Consider the following 16050-nt stretch of genomic DNA (forward strand, 5'->3'; position numbering starts at 1 on the left):
AAAAAGCTTGCACAAGGCAGGTTACGGCAAGGGGTAATCCAAAGTGAATTGCTGCTTACAGGATCATCCTGAGAGTCCATCTCAATCTCGTATTGAATCAGCTGAGGAATTAAAGAAATACCTTAATGTCCTCCAAAGGAAGAAAGCTGGGAAAAGCAGGGAGTCATTGCCTTTGTCTACAACTATTTCTAAAGGGAACCCTGGACCAGCTTCTTTGTGTTGAAGAATTCTAGAAATGGTTTCTGAACCTGGAAGCAACAAAGAACAAAAATGGGTGTTTGGTATGTCTACATCCAGTTTCTATTTTCCTACGCTGCATCTGGGTGGGAACGACTGCTCTCCTCTACCTGGTGTTTTCCTCAATGACTTTTCAAAGATTTCCCGAGCACCCTCAACTGTCTGGAAGACACAGTTGTAGAAGAGGTGCTGGGATTGTGTCAGGGGTGCAGACAGTCAGTCACCAATTTTTGTTTCAGGTCTGAGAGGCCAGAACTCTGGAAGGAAGCTTTTTATATTATGCAGCAGTATAAAGGAATGTATACGGTCCATTTTGCTTTTTTGTATTTACTTAAAACTTAGGGATGTTTCATATCCTAAGAAAGGTCAACAAACTATTAGTAAAAACAGCTTCAGGAAAACATTAATATTTTTGAGGAATTAGCACCAGATGTTGTGTTTCTGAGACACACCACCAATACTTTGAGCATTTCCTAGGAACTTTACCCAGTTGAGAAATTGAGACATTGTGATTATGATGAATTTGATCAAAATATAAAGTTTAAGCACAGTTCAAACTCCAAGGCCACAGCAATACATAATAAAGTAAATGATTTGATCATTTAGGTTATATAATGTGTTAAGTTACTGTAACCTCAGCCAGGCACAGCGGCACACACCTTTAATCCCAGCACTCAGGAGGCAGAGGTAGGCGGATCTCTGTGAGTTCGAGGCCAGCCTGGTCACCAGATTGAGTTCCAGGACAGCCAGAGCTACAGAGAGAAACCCTGTCTTGAAACAACCCCCCTTCCCCCCAATATCTCCCCTACTTGCTCCTCTTTATTTTCTCTCACAGAGAATTCTCTAAATCAGAAGCAAGGGAAGGGGAAGGACCAAGGAAGAGCTCAAATTCATCCTTAAATGATGCCAATTTAAACCTTTATAGTGGTCATGCATGACATAGTTTCATGACTTTGGAAGAAGAGTAAGACAGAAAAGTATGCATTCTGACCCTCATCCATGCTGAGATGTGTGTTAATGATATTAATCCATGTCTGAAACAACCGATAAAATTACTGATGTTCATGTCCCATGTATGTTAGCATAAACGAGAATGTCCATGGGTGGTTTTTGTCTTATTCGGTTTACTCTACTGAGCCTCTGGTTTTGAGTGGACCCATGCAAGGTTCTTCTCACTACCTTGACGGCTGGGAGCTGGTTGGGTCTTACAAATCATACGAATTATCTCCACTGAGATACGACTGAAGCACTCTTTCTGATTAGCAAGCCTGGGGAGGCTCAGGAGCAGCTCAGCGTGGGTGAAGGGAGATGCTGGAAACACAGCTGCAGATGGCACACACGGCCCGCCCCCTAGGTTGACTTTAGGACCGCCTCGGCCAGGGATAATTAACCGGCTCTAGATTTGGAGGGTCTTCTGAAGAGCTGCATTTTGGAGCTAAGCTCCGGGAGAGGAGGAAGGCTCAGGGCCCCAGCTGCTGACAACAGCTGCCCAGCAATGCCCTTGACTCCTGTGCTTCCCTACCCGTACCCACCCATATACCAAGAAAAGATTTTCTGGGGGGAAAAAAACTCACTATAGGCAGATTCTTAGGAAAAGTACTTTTTAAGGGCAGAGGCAGTCGTACATTCTCTTAGTACTGCGATAAATTTTCAAGTAGGAGCAATGAGATAAATGAACTTAATTTCCGTCTCTCATTTCTCGCCGTACTTCTCCTTTTGGGCTTAAATTTATGTACCGCATGTTTTACATAGCTTTTCTCAGTAAATTCCCAAGCCTGCTTATTTGATTATGAGAGACAAAAATGAGCAATTATGCTCTCTTTTCAGACTTAATTCAGGCACTCTCTTCCTTAAGCTGTGTTTTTCTTTTGGCTGGGGCTGGTTAAGCCACGTGAACAGCCAATGAGTGGGAAAATTCCAAAGCGTCTCTCACTTTATATGGCAGTTCAATGGCTAAATCTATCAGGCCTCCTCCAGCCCGCCCCCCCAGCCCCCTCCCCCCCCCATGGGTTAATGGTAACCCATCTGGGGCCATAAAAGTGGAGATAAAGTTGGCCAAGGCATAACTGGAGGAGATAGCTTATCTGTCTTACTGTATCTTCGTATGTCACTCCGTTACCATAGTTGCTTTACAGATGTGACCCCTCTCTTGTCACAATGCCACTGAAATAAATCACCAAGTTGTCAACATAACTGCAGGCTGGGAAGGGACGCAGAGTGAAGTTAAAAATTTCCCAAATGAAGATAGCGAGGAAAACTCTATTCATGTAGAGAACAACTCGAAAGGAAAAAAAAAAAAAAAAAGGCCGGAGCAGAGAAATTCCCTAATCTGGAAGTGGGAGTTTCCATGGAATATTTATGTGTACTTAAGAAGATCTCATTAAGTCATGGAAAAAAAATTGACATTTGGCGTTTTCAAATTCTTCCAGCCACGGCACATCAAGTTATCTCTTCCCCCTTTGTATATATTTCTCATAACAACACCTACATCCTTGTAGTTCCTGTGGCACTTATCTGCGAGCACTTTCTCTGTTTTATTTTAAAATGAATAGTGTGAAAATGTTCCCAAGATCTGTATTATTTTGTGGTCAGATAGAGAAACAACTATCTATTTATTTTAGACCCATATTAACTTTGCGTGTTTTTTCAAAAGAATCTTGGCCACTGGACATATTTTTCTTCCTTTACCAATCTCATATTTAATAGGGAAAGACAGTAGTATGATTATAAGATTATTATTAAGTGACCACAAAAGAGAATTAAAAAGAAATTCCTATTCAGAGTGGGGAAACCATTTCCATTAACTTAGCTGAAATTGAAATGACTCAAAAAAAGTATCCCTGAGTTCCAAGAATAATCTAGACCTTGTACATTAGTCTGACAGCCTTTCCATTGTTCATTTTCAAAGAGAATGTACCCTGGCACCTTTTAACTGACAATATGCTACACTGCATAGAACATGTGTGTGCACACTCTACTAGAGATATTACATACAGGCTAGTGGGCCCGTCAGTCAGAATTCTGATAATCTCAACCCATCCTTTGGGAAATTGCTGAGGGTCAGGGAGGAAGTGGAGAATCCCACTTTAGGAATGATGCCTCACTCACTGTTTGTAACCTCAGTACTCAGCAGGCTGTCTGGATTACATATTTAATTACGGATCCAACCGGGACAAGAGCCAAGATCTATACACTAAGTCAGGACTTACTCACTGGCAAAGATGGGTGCACATCTGATATTATCCCTGGTCAATCTAGTCTCTGTCTGCCTTCCTTTTAGAAGCACTGGACAGTAAGTCTCTCGGGATGTTCTTCTCTTGGACATGACCGGTACTTAGTAAGTGGGAGCCATTGAAGCAAGGAGGCAGAGCTGAGGGCTGCTGTGAATCCAGTAGACTTGGAATACCAAAAACTCACGGAAACTGAAACTTCGCACATCACGAGATACTCAGGAAGGGCACTTGGGTTCCTAAAAAGTTCATCTTTCCCTTCGGCTGCAAAATGCACTCAAGTGCACAAAGCACTGCTGAAGGGCTCATGCCCCGCATTCCTAACACCAAGTTGGAACCCAACTGCTGGGAGAATTCACTTCTGGGGCTACCCCTTTTCTTGATGTCGCCCACCAGGGCAAGGGTATGAGAATATTCCTGACAGGAACTCGTACTGCACTGGAGGAACGATGGGCGCCCTTTGCCGACTGCTCAGCACATTTATGATCTGATTAAGAATAGACAGCCTGGGGTTGGGAATTTAGCTCAGTGGTAGAGTGCTTGCCTAGCAAGCGCAAAGCCCTGGGTTCGATCCTCAGCTCAAAAAAAAAAAAAAAAAAAAAAAAAAAAAGAATAGACAGCCAGGACTCAGAGGGAGAAAAAGAAGAGTTCAGACCAGATGTCAAGTGATCCGAAGTTTGGATGAGGATATGGAAGCGCGCTGGGGGAAAGCAGGCAGGCTTCCAGGCCGAGAGCTATTCATGGGCAGAAGAATAGGAGAGGAGGAAGCAACCCCCAAACAAGCAGAAGCAACAAACCAGTCTGTTTTCCCGGTGGTTTAGTCAGCAAGATCAGAATTCTAGACAGAGGCTCAGGAAAAGAACCGGAGCTCAAAAGCCACGCCAGAGGTCAGAACAACAGTTTCTGGGCCTCAGCGGTGTGACTGCAGCCAGGGACAGGAACGGCTTTTGGTTCTTAGCGCGACTGTCAGGTGCCTTCACATTCCCGTCTCACTCCCTCACATCCTCTCTTCGACAGTGTGAGTCTAACGAGAAATAGTGCCGGAGCCACGGATTTGGAGGCAGGAACCCACAGGAGCCTGGGTCCCTGTGGCAGCCACCACTAGCTCTCGTTATGTGACATGAACACCCTTGGGCTTCTGGAAGATGGGAGAAGTCACGGTCCGTGTCTGTCTCACGGTCTTTCTGCGAGGTTACAAAGCGAGACAGCACACGGGAGTCAAGCTCCGTGTCACACCAACAGCACTTGTTGCTGTCATGTTATCATGATGGTCTCGGTGGCAACGTTGCTTGACCTGGTCCCAGACACGTTCATTAACGAGACAGGCCTCAGAAATGCAGCGGGTAAGTGGAATGACAGCTGGTTTCCCCGATCTCAGCCCTGCCCATTGTGACCGTAGCATCACTTTCTATCTCTACCGATAACAAGAAAAGCATCCGGGGATGTGACTGGCTCTGTGATGTCTTTTCATATGGTCTGGTAAGCTTTGGACCATGTTAGTGACCGGCCACTGGCGCCTTTCACCTTTGCTGAATGGCAGACTGAGGTCATTGTTCCCCAGTCTGACTACATCTATGGTGTCTCCAAGAGAACAGAAATCTCTTAGTCGGCAGCTCATCCGGTGAGAGCTGGAACAATGTGATACGCCTGGCTGGCCTTGTTCTTCCCCTCATGATGGGGGCCTTCACAGATCTGTGGGGACAAGGCCAAACTCATCACAGTAGCATTGACGCTGTTTTGGTATCTTTGCGAATAGTTCTGTAATTCTCAAGTGAAAAGAAGAGGTAGGAAACTCAGCTTTAAAAAAAACTGTCTTTTGATCTGGGTTTCTGTAGGCCAGTGATCTCAAACTCATGCCAGTGTGAGAGGATGCTCAACTGGTACCTTTATGAATAAGCATCCGAGCATTCTGCCCAAAGAATAATGGTTGGCCCAAAGAATTCCTGGTTTCATGGCTGTGGAGCGCCCACCCTGATTAAAGCAATCTGGCATAAAGCTCCGTGGAATCTTTTAAAAACTTGGTTCTCAGAAATGATGATGACAGCTTCATGAGGAGATTTGAGCTTGCTGATCCCACGGAACACTCAAAGCCCAAGGCCATCTGAAACTGACAGCTTATTATCTCTGAACATACTTTAGCCTCACTAACAAACGGAGTCTCTGAACTAGTTAAAAAGTGAGTTGTTATGCAAAGCAATAGGCATCCAACAAGGAGGAAAGATCTCCAGCTTTTCCACTACATGCCAGGCTGCCAAGCTCAGGATCAGACACCCAGAGGCCACGGAGACACAAACACGTGAACAGAGCTCATGGGATTCGACCACTGAGTCAGCACAGATTCCAATTATATCAGGGGTGACTCCAGGTACAGGGGGCTGGAGAGATGGCTCAGCGGTTAAGAGCATGTGTTCCTCTTGCAGAGGACCTGGGTTCAATTCCCAGCACCCACATTTTGGCTCACATCCATCTATAGCCCCAGTTCTAGGGGATCCAACGGGCATGCACAGAATGCACATGCATACATGTAAGTGAAACATTCATACATACAACATAAAGGAAGTAAATCTTCAGAAAGAATCCAGGTACATCGTTAATAGAGAAGAATAAACGGCAGTCACGGATGAGGTCAGCTCTCAGAACATACTTTGTGAGGTTTGGTGCTAGGCGAGGGGGTGGCTTATGAGCCACTCTTTAATGTGATCCAACAGACGATGTGGAAAACAGACCCCAAGCACTACCAGAGTATCAAGACTGCACAAAGACTAAAGATTTTCTTAGATTATTTAATATTGGTACACAAATCTTATTACTTGTTTTTGTTTGGTTGGTTTTTTTTGTTGTTGTTGTTTTGTTTTTCGAGACAAGGTTTCTCTGTATAGCTGTGGCGCCTTTCCTGGAACTCACTCTGTAGACCAGGCTGGCCTTGAACTCAGAGATCCGCCTGCCTCTGCCTCCCGAGTGCTGGGATCAAAGGCACAGCCACATAAATCTTATTTCTGACCGGTAGTTAGCATAACTTTCTGTAGCCCCAAAGGGTTCAGATGCCCAATGACAGCCCTGTTTCAAATCAACCTGATGAATCCAGGCAATCTCTCAGATGCAAGAGTCAAACCAAAGAGCAGATCACCCAGTTGGCCAAACTGTGAATAATCAACTCAAACTAAAACAAACAAACAAGAGCAGCAACAACAAAACCTCACTAAACTTGAATCAACCTGAGAGGCTAAGCCCTAGTCTTGGAGTGCATGCTAGGAACATGTGAGAGGTGGACATGTGCATTGATGCTGTTCCCACCAACTTGGCATTCACTGAAGCACATCCACAGGCAGAAACACACCTTCTTTAGGGGACACTCCTTTCCCTTTGGCCTGTGGCACCACTTGATAGACTGGCTGGCATTTGATTTAGTACTCAGATAAAGCCGAGACCACATTCTACCAAAGCCTTTGAGACCGTCTCCTGGGGACTGTATCCCGTTTCTCATCAGAGCTCTCATGATGATGTGAAATAATTTTTTTCTTACAAGGTACACTGAAGGATGTTCCTGGAAATAGCTTGAAACAGGATAGTCATAAGTTTATTAAAACTAAGTTGTATTGATCCCTGTCTACTTCAAAGTTTCTTTCTGTAGTCAAAATTATCCTGGTCTAATTTAGTCGAAATCATGTTGAAATACCTGCATCCATGTTTAGTCCTTGCCTCTAAGCCTCACAGTAGGTGACTTGGTATGCTTTTAAATAAATCAGTCAAGAGTTGTATTTACAACTAAGTATTACTGATAAAAAATACTCATTTCCAATGGCTAGGTGCTTGTGCCAAAATGCTGCTCATGCTCAAAGTTCTATTGGAAACTAGTCTTTAGTTATTTTCTGAGTAAATCACTGTGTCACAGAAGACAGAGTGCCTTTATTTTGCCGTCACTTTTTACTTTTTTCGGAACAGTTTTTACCAAGCTAGACCACCTGGTTTTCCCTCCCAGACTCTGACACCAACGACTTCGATCCTTTCAGAAAGTCTAGTTAACTCTTCAGAGTCAGGAGTCTGCAAGGCGGAGGGTACGCCACAGGATGTGCAAGCATGCCAAGTCAGTCTCAGGAAAGAAGTTATCAAAAAATGACCAGGGTGATTATATTCCTGGAAGAGGCGGACACGTTGCTTGCAGAATTATGTTGAAAGCAGGGACGCTTGACTACAGAAGCGCTGCTGTGCTTACAACCCATTTCATTAGCTAACCAGACCTTGCAGCACTGACGGCCGGTAAGTAAACACGACCCCAGGAAAAGCGCCACTGTGTGCTTTCCACAGAGACGTGCCATGGACGGTCCTTGCCTGAGAGTTGAGGCTTCCGGTAGTGGCAGACTGGAGGTGAGGATTTTAAAAGTAAGAAGGTCAGACAGCACCATGATCAGCAAAGCATCACGTCTTTGAGGTTGGAAACAACGGCTACTAGTTAAAATGTCAAGTCCTCTTTTGGCGACCAAAGCTCAAAGGGGGCCAGTTCTGTCACTGACGAGCTGCACTGTAAGGACGACGCTATCTTTCTGTCAAGACTCTTCAAGCCTTCTCTGAAGGGCATGCCTCCTAATAACCTTCATTAACTTCTGTGTGGTTGCCTAAGAGTTGTCTCTTATCCAAAAAAAGTTTAACACAGTCTCAAAAGAGATTGTGTTTATTTAAGCTTGTTGGAAAAACATTCCTATCATTTCAAGAATGACTAAATATTTTTCATTCACATAGTTTGCATTCCAGACTATGTTTTCCTGCCTCTGTTGATTACATGAAAATTAGCAGGCCAGGTCTGATCTATTAGATGCAATTATTATCTTCCTGAGAAAAACCACGAGGCTCTTTAGCAATAATACCCTTTAAGGTAGGGGAGGTGGACAGCAGGGGCAGAGCCCACCCCTGCATGCTGCTTCTGCCAGGAAACATCCAACTGCCACAACGGCTGGATCTGGGAACTCAGAGGCAGAGCCTGAGCATCAGCTCTGAACGATTTTGAAAGATGCAGGCACTGGGCAATTTGAGAGTTTAAGGACCACTGCCATTTGTATTTGCAAAGTGCTGATCAGCCCAGGTGTGTCACTCAAATCAAGTGCAAAGTGAAAGGCACAAGCACACAGAAATGGAGCAGCTGCCTTGGCTGTGAGCAAGAAATAGGCAAGCATTTCTCCCCAGCTCAATGACTTCTGCACATGTTGGTCCCCACCTGTTTGGCTACCGCTGGATGTGGGAGATCTAACAACTATCAAGAACCACTCAAGGAATGTGCAAAATACATCTATGTATAGCTGTGAAAAATCGTAAAATCTTGACAGTCATACTGAGTCAGATGGGCAGTGTCTTTTATATCCATTTCATCTATATTTGCATACTATTTTAAATATCTCAAGATATCTTAAAGGATCAGAGAAAAACACCAAAAGTATCAAAAAAATAAAAAAAAAAAATTCATGACTGAAACGTTCTGGCGCTTAGGTTCAAGACCCAGGCTAACACACAGTCATGTGGCATCCAACATATGACCTTATTTGGACAAGCAGAAAATAGACTGTGTTATATTTTAATTTCCATTTATGGAATATATTTCCAGGACATTCAGAGTTAAAAGATGAAACAGCATGCCTAACAGTCCTGAGGCTATTACGAGTATTTTATTATTCTTGGCTTACTAATAATAGCGGCACATATGGCACCAAGGCACTGCCACCCATAACTGAGTTCTAATCCCTATAATGTAGCAGAATGTTAATAACATGCGACCTTGTGGCATCTCTGACTTCACTGCCCTGCTGACGGGGGGTCAGCCAAACTGTCCTTGATTCCCCACTACCGAGGCAGTAGCTTAATCATTTGAGATACTGTGCAGTAAGGAACATTATGGCCAAGGCGGGGCTGGAAACATTTTTTTCTTGTTTCAAGGAATTCCCACCCAGATATGTGCCTGGTACAGAATTTTCTGGCAGGCCAGTAGAAATCTCACTCGAAGGGCAACTTGACTCAACTGTATCGTCAACATTTGTGAGAACAAATTATACTACTCCTCAAAAACAGTGAAGACTGGATGTTAAGGAAGACAGTGTATCTGACAGACCTCCAGTGAGTTAGAGGAGCATGGTGTGAGATTTCTGATGTTCAGGTGAGGTGCCTGGCTAATCCCAGACAGGTAAAGACACGCCTAATGTCTGAACCTCACAGTGTCCTAGGCAGAACCAGGAGCCCCTAAGTAAGTAAGACATCCAAGGAAGCCAGGTGGTGGGGGGAAGCAGTTGATTTTCTGGCTCAATCACATTCCATCTTAAATCTAGGGAATTAGTGTGTGTGTGTGTGTGTGTGTGTGTGTGTGTGTGTGTGTGTGTATAGGGAACCCACACAGTGGATTTCTTATTCCTCCGCTGTAAGAGTTTATTTAAGTCCAGGTGAACGGAATTACAAGGGCTGCCTGATGTCCAGCAGGGTGCGTGTTAACAGCTAACAAGTAACGCTGCTTTAACTCGGTGTGGGGAAAAGTTATAAAAAATACTGAAGCAGAGTAACAAGACGGACCCTCATGCACTCAACTCCGAAAACCTACGAAGAACTTTGACTTCCTGGCCTAAGCCAAAAACTGGATATTGCTTTGGTTTCAGAAAAACATAAAAAAAAAAAAAAAAAAAAAAAAAAAAAAAAAAAAAAAAAAAAAAAAAAAAAAAATGGAGAGGAAAAGTAAGTTTCATCCAACTCCAAGCACCAAGTTCATTCCTGGGCAACTGGAACATCACTCTGAATGCTACCCTTTACAGTGTGACCTAAGTGTTTAGTTCTTGGAAAGTGATGTACTCTGGAGTTGGCTCCAAGATCTTCAAGGTCGTCGGAGTTATCGGCTCTTCCCCAGAGGAAGCTGTGTGTGAGCCAGGGGAATACTCGGTCAGTGGTCACCTGGGCGGGTCAGCCACCACCCAAAATGAGACAGCAGATAGAGGCTGACCGGAATGCTTCAAGTCACCCTGTAATTCTTATCTCTTGTACCGGGTGTCACCGCTAAGTGGGCCCCACGCCTGACACCTGACACGTCACTTATCTTTTTCTTATGTAGTAAGCACTTCACACATCTTAGCAGCAGATTTCCTTCTCTGCCTTATTTTACCTTCAGCTAGAAAAGTTTTTGCTTTTGTTTTTAAAAAAGAAAAACAAAACAAAACCAAGTTTCATTCTGTCCTTAGGTTCTGCATGACATTAGCAATCAGCCTAGGGAGTTTATGTATGTGATAGTATTGAGGAGAAAATGACCAAGTTACTAAAAACACCTAACTGTGGCAAAAAAAAAAAAAAAAAATCACTCTTGCCTGTGTAAAGAAGTGAGTAACAACACAGAGGAGCATCTACACATGCATGCAGGGTGCTCTGAACGCAGTATGTATTAAACAGGACAGTTGGCCCTGGCCTGAGCCTGGGGAGACCTTAATAAAGCTTTGAAATTCCAGCCTTGAGGAGCTGAACCAGGAAAGAGCCTACTTCAGGTTACACACCAGTCATGGGAGGCCCCAGGGGCTACCTCTGTGACGGAGCCAAGAGCAGTGTGCTTGGTGTAACTCCCAGCATGCAAAGGGAAGCTGGCGGGTCCATACCGCCTGGAGCTACAGGCCCATTGATGTCAAATGTAGGTGACACTCTGCACCCTGACCTCAAAATGTGTTTCAAACACAAGCACTCCAAAAGCTGTTCTTCCTTCAACTGGTTAGGGGTCCAGATGGCGGTTCAGGCTTTGGCTAAGGTGATCCTTTCTTATTAGGCTATTTGTCAGATAAGAAGACTCAGATGCAAGGGAAGCATTGGGTTTGCTCCTCCATTCTCACTCTCCTTCCTTCCTGCCTCTGCTCACAGCTTTTTCATCAGAAAAGGTTTTAAGCATCTACTTACATGTAGTCACCACTTAATAACTCAGGAGAACATGGGGAATTTCCTTGTCCGACAGGGATGTGGCCTCTTTGTGGGGTGCACTATATGGTTTGAGGAAGTGTAAGTATAAAGTCCAGAGCCTGGGCTTTGAGGACACAGTGCTGCTACGTGCCTGCTGTACAGCCTAAACAAGATACAGAACCTCTGAGCTGTGAGCTCGGTGACGATCTAGCACCTGCGCTAAGGATCTTGCAGGGTGAAATGAGATGACGTTCTCACTGTACTCAGGCCTGGCACACAGTAAGTCAGCAAGCAATGTTTGTCATTAGGGACTGCAAGTAAGATGGCACTTAGTCCGCTGTCCTTTCCACTTTAAATTTTAGATTTAAAAAAAAAATATGGACAGGTCTTTCATATATATACCTATATCGAAAACCTCATATTTATTCCATGCATTTCTATCCTAGCTCTTTTTGAGTGAAATTAAAAACTAATGAGACTAGCTGGGCATGGTGGCATGCATCTTTAATCCCAGCACTCCGGAGGCAGAGGAGGCAGGCAGATTTCTGAGTTCGAGGCAAGTCTGGTCTACAGAGCGAGTTCTAGGACAGCCAGAGCACACAGAGGAAAGGTTGTCTCAAAAAACCAAACAACCAAACCAAACCAAAGAGACTGATGAACAGGAGGAGACGCGGAGAAAAGCCAGCAAAGCCATACAGGAGGATACAATCGGTTCCAAGACTACAGACTGAAATGGCCTGGGCTTATCTGTACGCCCGAATGGGGTGTTGACAATAACTCCCTAAGACTTCATTACGAGAGTACTTAAGTGACAACTTCACAAGCACTTAAGTACTTCTGAATCAAGTTAGCTGTCAAGTGACAGCCTTGTCTTCAAGGGTTCCCAGATTCATGTTCCGGTCCTCTGGGAGTAGGCAGTCACACTATGCTGTCACTCGGAAGGTAAGTATCTTTAATAACAATGGCGGCCCCAAGGTTTTCTCTCTCTCTCTCTGGAGGTCCTAACACGCTACATTTGGTGATTTGTGAATTATTCTGGAAACATTCAAAACCACAATGCCCGTGTGGGGTTCGCTCTTCTGATTTCACATTCTGAGTACCCCGAGACAAAGCTAAAAAGAGAGGGTCAGCACTCATTACGCAAGTGTGTGTGTGTGTGTGTGTGTGTGTGTGTGTGTGTGTGTGTGTGTGTGCAGGAGTTTACTATGGGTCTAAATCGCGCACACACACACCAGTAGTTCTGTTTGTAAATGATTTTGGCTGATGGCTCATTTCTTACTCAGTAACATCTTGGGATTTTTTTTTTTTCTTATTTCATACCACTCTTGCTATTCTGAAATCACTGGACATTAACAATACTACGGAATGGCTAATGAGAAAAATGTATTCAAATGGTTGCATAGATTTTCTTGGACTCTATACAATAAGACCTTCTCAGCTTGTATGATTTTTTTAAAAAATTTATTTAGTAATGCTTATTATTTATCAGTAACTTCTCAGTATCAGTCTCTGAATTTTGACTCTGTATGAAGAAAAATCACTCTGCCTTTATTACATCTTACGGTGACAATCATGGAGAACCAATACCATCTTTGCTACTGGGCTTACAGTGAAAAACAAAAGAAATACTAGCTGGATGAGTTCTCCGAGGACTAGACAATGCAATCTTCTGAGAGATCTGAGGAACACAGAGACAAACAAGGGACCAGCAGGAGCTGGAGGTGAACTGTAAAAACACTGTGTTGTCAAGCCTGAGAGGGCCACCCAGACAGGAGGCTGCAAAGGCAATTCTGAAGGTGTCTCAAGGGCACCCTCCCCTGAGTTCTGGGAACCGGGGTAGAGGGTCAATGGGTGATCACATCCCAAATGCTTATAGAAATTTCCCGAGCTGCAAACGATCTCCTACCCCTGCCACTCCACTCCACTCGTCTCTCCCGGACAAGGGGCCAAAAGCCAGTACTGAATGAAGATTCATAAAGGAAGGGGAAACATCGGGTACGGAGTCAGCAGGAAAAGTAAAATAAAAATAGAGTTCAGCTATGCCACACGGTCTCTCTGAGCCTTTACTTCCTCATCTCTAAAATGGGACAATAAGGCCTTCGGCACAGCGCCCATCACAAAGGATACACAAAGTTGGGCGCAAATGTCAAGTTCATACCTCACGACACTTCAACACAGACATGCCTTCTCTTCTCCCCGGTTTAATTGAAAATCCAGCCTAAGTGTGCTCTGGGAGGTGTCTCCTTTTCCCTTTGGCTTCTCTAGGCTGCAGGAGGTTCTCCATTAAGCTCTTGGTATTAAGGGCTCACTCACACTGTAACTCTTTTCCTAAGCTGTCAAGAATCAGGTCACAATTCTGTGCAGATGCCACAGAACCCACACACGAAGTGACCCAACTAACAGTGGCAACCCCGACACCTCTTCAAGCTAAGACAAAATCAACGGCACACATACTCTGGGTTGTGTCCTGTGTCCGTCCGTCCGTCTCGTCCCCGTCCCCCCCCTCCCCTCCACCCCGCCACACACACACACCACTCCCAACCTAGTTCCGTCACAAACTCTAAAAGCTTCATTTTGAACTTAGGCAGCAATACTTGAGGTTAAAAGTTTTTTTTTTTAACTGAGCTATGTGTTTGTTATTATTATTTGCTTATTTTATCATCCACACACTGGGACTTAAATATTCCAGGTTGACAACAGACTGTCCATAACTCTTAGGGTCGGGCCCTGCCACCCTACCCCTATCAGCAAGGCCCTCTTGCCAAGTCCACTGGGGAACAATACAGCTTTCCCCTGCTCCTCTCTGCAGCTCCACAATGCTACCTGCCTTCGGGGGGTGGAGAGGAGTGTGTGAGGGTGTGGTGAGTTCCACGAGGGGGTGGAGAGGAGTGTGTGTGTGTGTGGGGGTGAGTTCCACGAAATCTGTCATCTGGAAGCTATAAAGTCTTGGCGGGTGGTGGCTGTACTCTGTGCAGAGTACAGTGAGGGGACTGGCGATGTCCACAGTACAAGGGTCCTCCAGCTTCCATTTCTTTCCCGTGGTTTTCAAGGTCTTCAGTAAGTCTGATCCCTCTGAGGCTAGCTCACGCCATTCGCCAAACTCAAGTCTTAATGCCCGACAAGTCAGATGCTAGCAAAGGATGTCCTGATACTCTGTGTCATAGGCCGAGGGGAACACCAACCACTGTTATTCTGCTAAATGAACGCGGCCCCATCAAACGACTTCGGATGACATAATGCTGTACCCATAGATCCCTGCACCCGGCAACCCTCGACAGAGAAGCCGCCTCTTGTAGTAGATGGCAATTAACACACACAACTGGTCCATAAAAAAGAAGAAAAAGCCGGGCGGTGGTGGCGCACGCCTTTAATCCCAGCACTCGGGAGGCAGAGCCAGGCGGATCTCTGTGAGTTCGAGGCCAGCCTGGGCTACGGAGTGAGTTCCAGGAAAGGCGCAAAGCTACACAGAGAAACCCTGTCTCGAAAAACCAGAAAAAAAAAAAAAAGAAGAAAAAAACCCTTCATACTAAAAAAGACCTTAATTAGATCATTTTCTGGAAGCAAGCCTGCCCATTTCTTATTACAAATTCTACAGGGATCTGTCTTCAACATAGATTTTGGCCTATAGTCATTCATTTTACCAAGCAAAATGCTTCTTAAGTACGGATCATCTATTGGCTTTGTCAGAATAATAAAAAAAAAAAAAAAATATTCAATCACCTCACGTTTATGAGGACCAACATGGGTGAGTTAAGAATGTGTGCAAAGTATCTTCTCAGGGTACAGGAGGTGAACTTAACAGCAGTTGGTTCAGAGAAATGAACCTAGCATTGCCTTAGCTGCTCTCTACGGAGCAGGAAAAGACGCAGTCAACGTGGGGAACCGGGTCATAAGGCAAAGAATTAGAGGAACCGGAAGCCACGGTCGTCTCAGCCTTAGCCGTAGACGGGCAGCAGGGTGCTCAGAATGAGGCACTAGCCAGTGTGAATCGCCGTTGAGAGTTCTGGGATTTTTTTCTGGCCATCAGCGCTCTGGGGCTATGAGGTATCACAAGCTGAACATGCTGTGCCTGAGTTAGGGCTCTAACTTCTGATTTTATTTCTTTGTCTTGACCTTTGGGTATTAAGCAGGCTTGCAGTGAACTGACTCAGAATGTATGCCTCCTTGCACTGTGTCATGTGTTCAGACAGAGCACATGTGCCATGCTTAAAGTAAAGCCCATGCTATTCTCATTTTAAATTTGCAACACTTTCCCCGAACGACGAATTTGGGTTGTATAATAAATTTGTCTGCAACCAGTAACAGCACGAAGCAGACATTATGCCCGAAGGAAATAAGAAAAGGAAAACAAGACCATACTGGCAGAAGCTTCCTCGACAGGAGACGTGGTGGCCAGACGCTCATTACATTCCCAAGGTTTACCTTCACACACGGGGCAACACTCCCCGGGCACCTTCACGGGGTGCATGCAGCTCTGCCCACAGGCTGTGGCCACGCAGTGAGGTTCTCCGTTGATGCACTGGCAGAAAGTACAGTCGTCTTCCCGCCACCGGTCCCCGTGGGCGCGGATCTGGCCATTGGCGTAGCAGCCAGCCGGGTTGTTGTAAGGATAGATGGGATCTACAGCGAAACACGAGTTCAGAATGAGGCTGAGCCTCCCAAACCTGACCTCTGCCCGCCCCTG

General features: G+C 45.0%; 1 protein-coding gene across 2 annotated transcripts in view; it reads right to left on the reverse strand.

Annotated features, from left to right (window-relative positions):
- Crim1 (cysteine rich transmembrane BMP regulator 1) overlaps positions 1 to 16050 on the reverse strand; it is a 183853-nt gene that overhangs the window by 47047 nt on the left and 120756 nt on the right. For both annotated transcript variants that reach the window (XM_059248354.1, XM_059248353.1), the window contains exon 7: positions 15789 to 15986. In XM_059248354.1, coding sequence (XP_059104337.1) covers positions 15789 to 15986 — 198 coding nt within the window. The remainder of the gene's footprint in view (positions 1 to 15788; positions 15987 to 16050) is intronic.

The sequence above is a fragment of the Peromyscus eremicus genome, chromosome 22 (genome assembly GCF_949786415.1).
Source record: "Peromyscus eremicus chromosome 22, PerEre_H2_v1, whole genome shotgun sequence".
Classification (NCBI taxonomy): Eukaryota; Metazoa; Chordata; class Mammalia; order Rodentia; family Cricetidae; genus Peromyscus; species Peromyscus eremicus.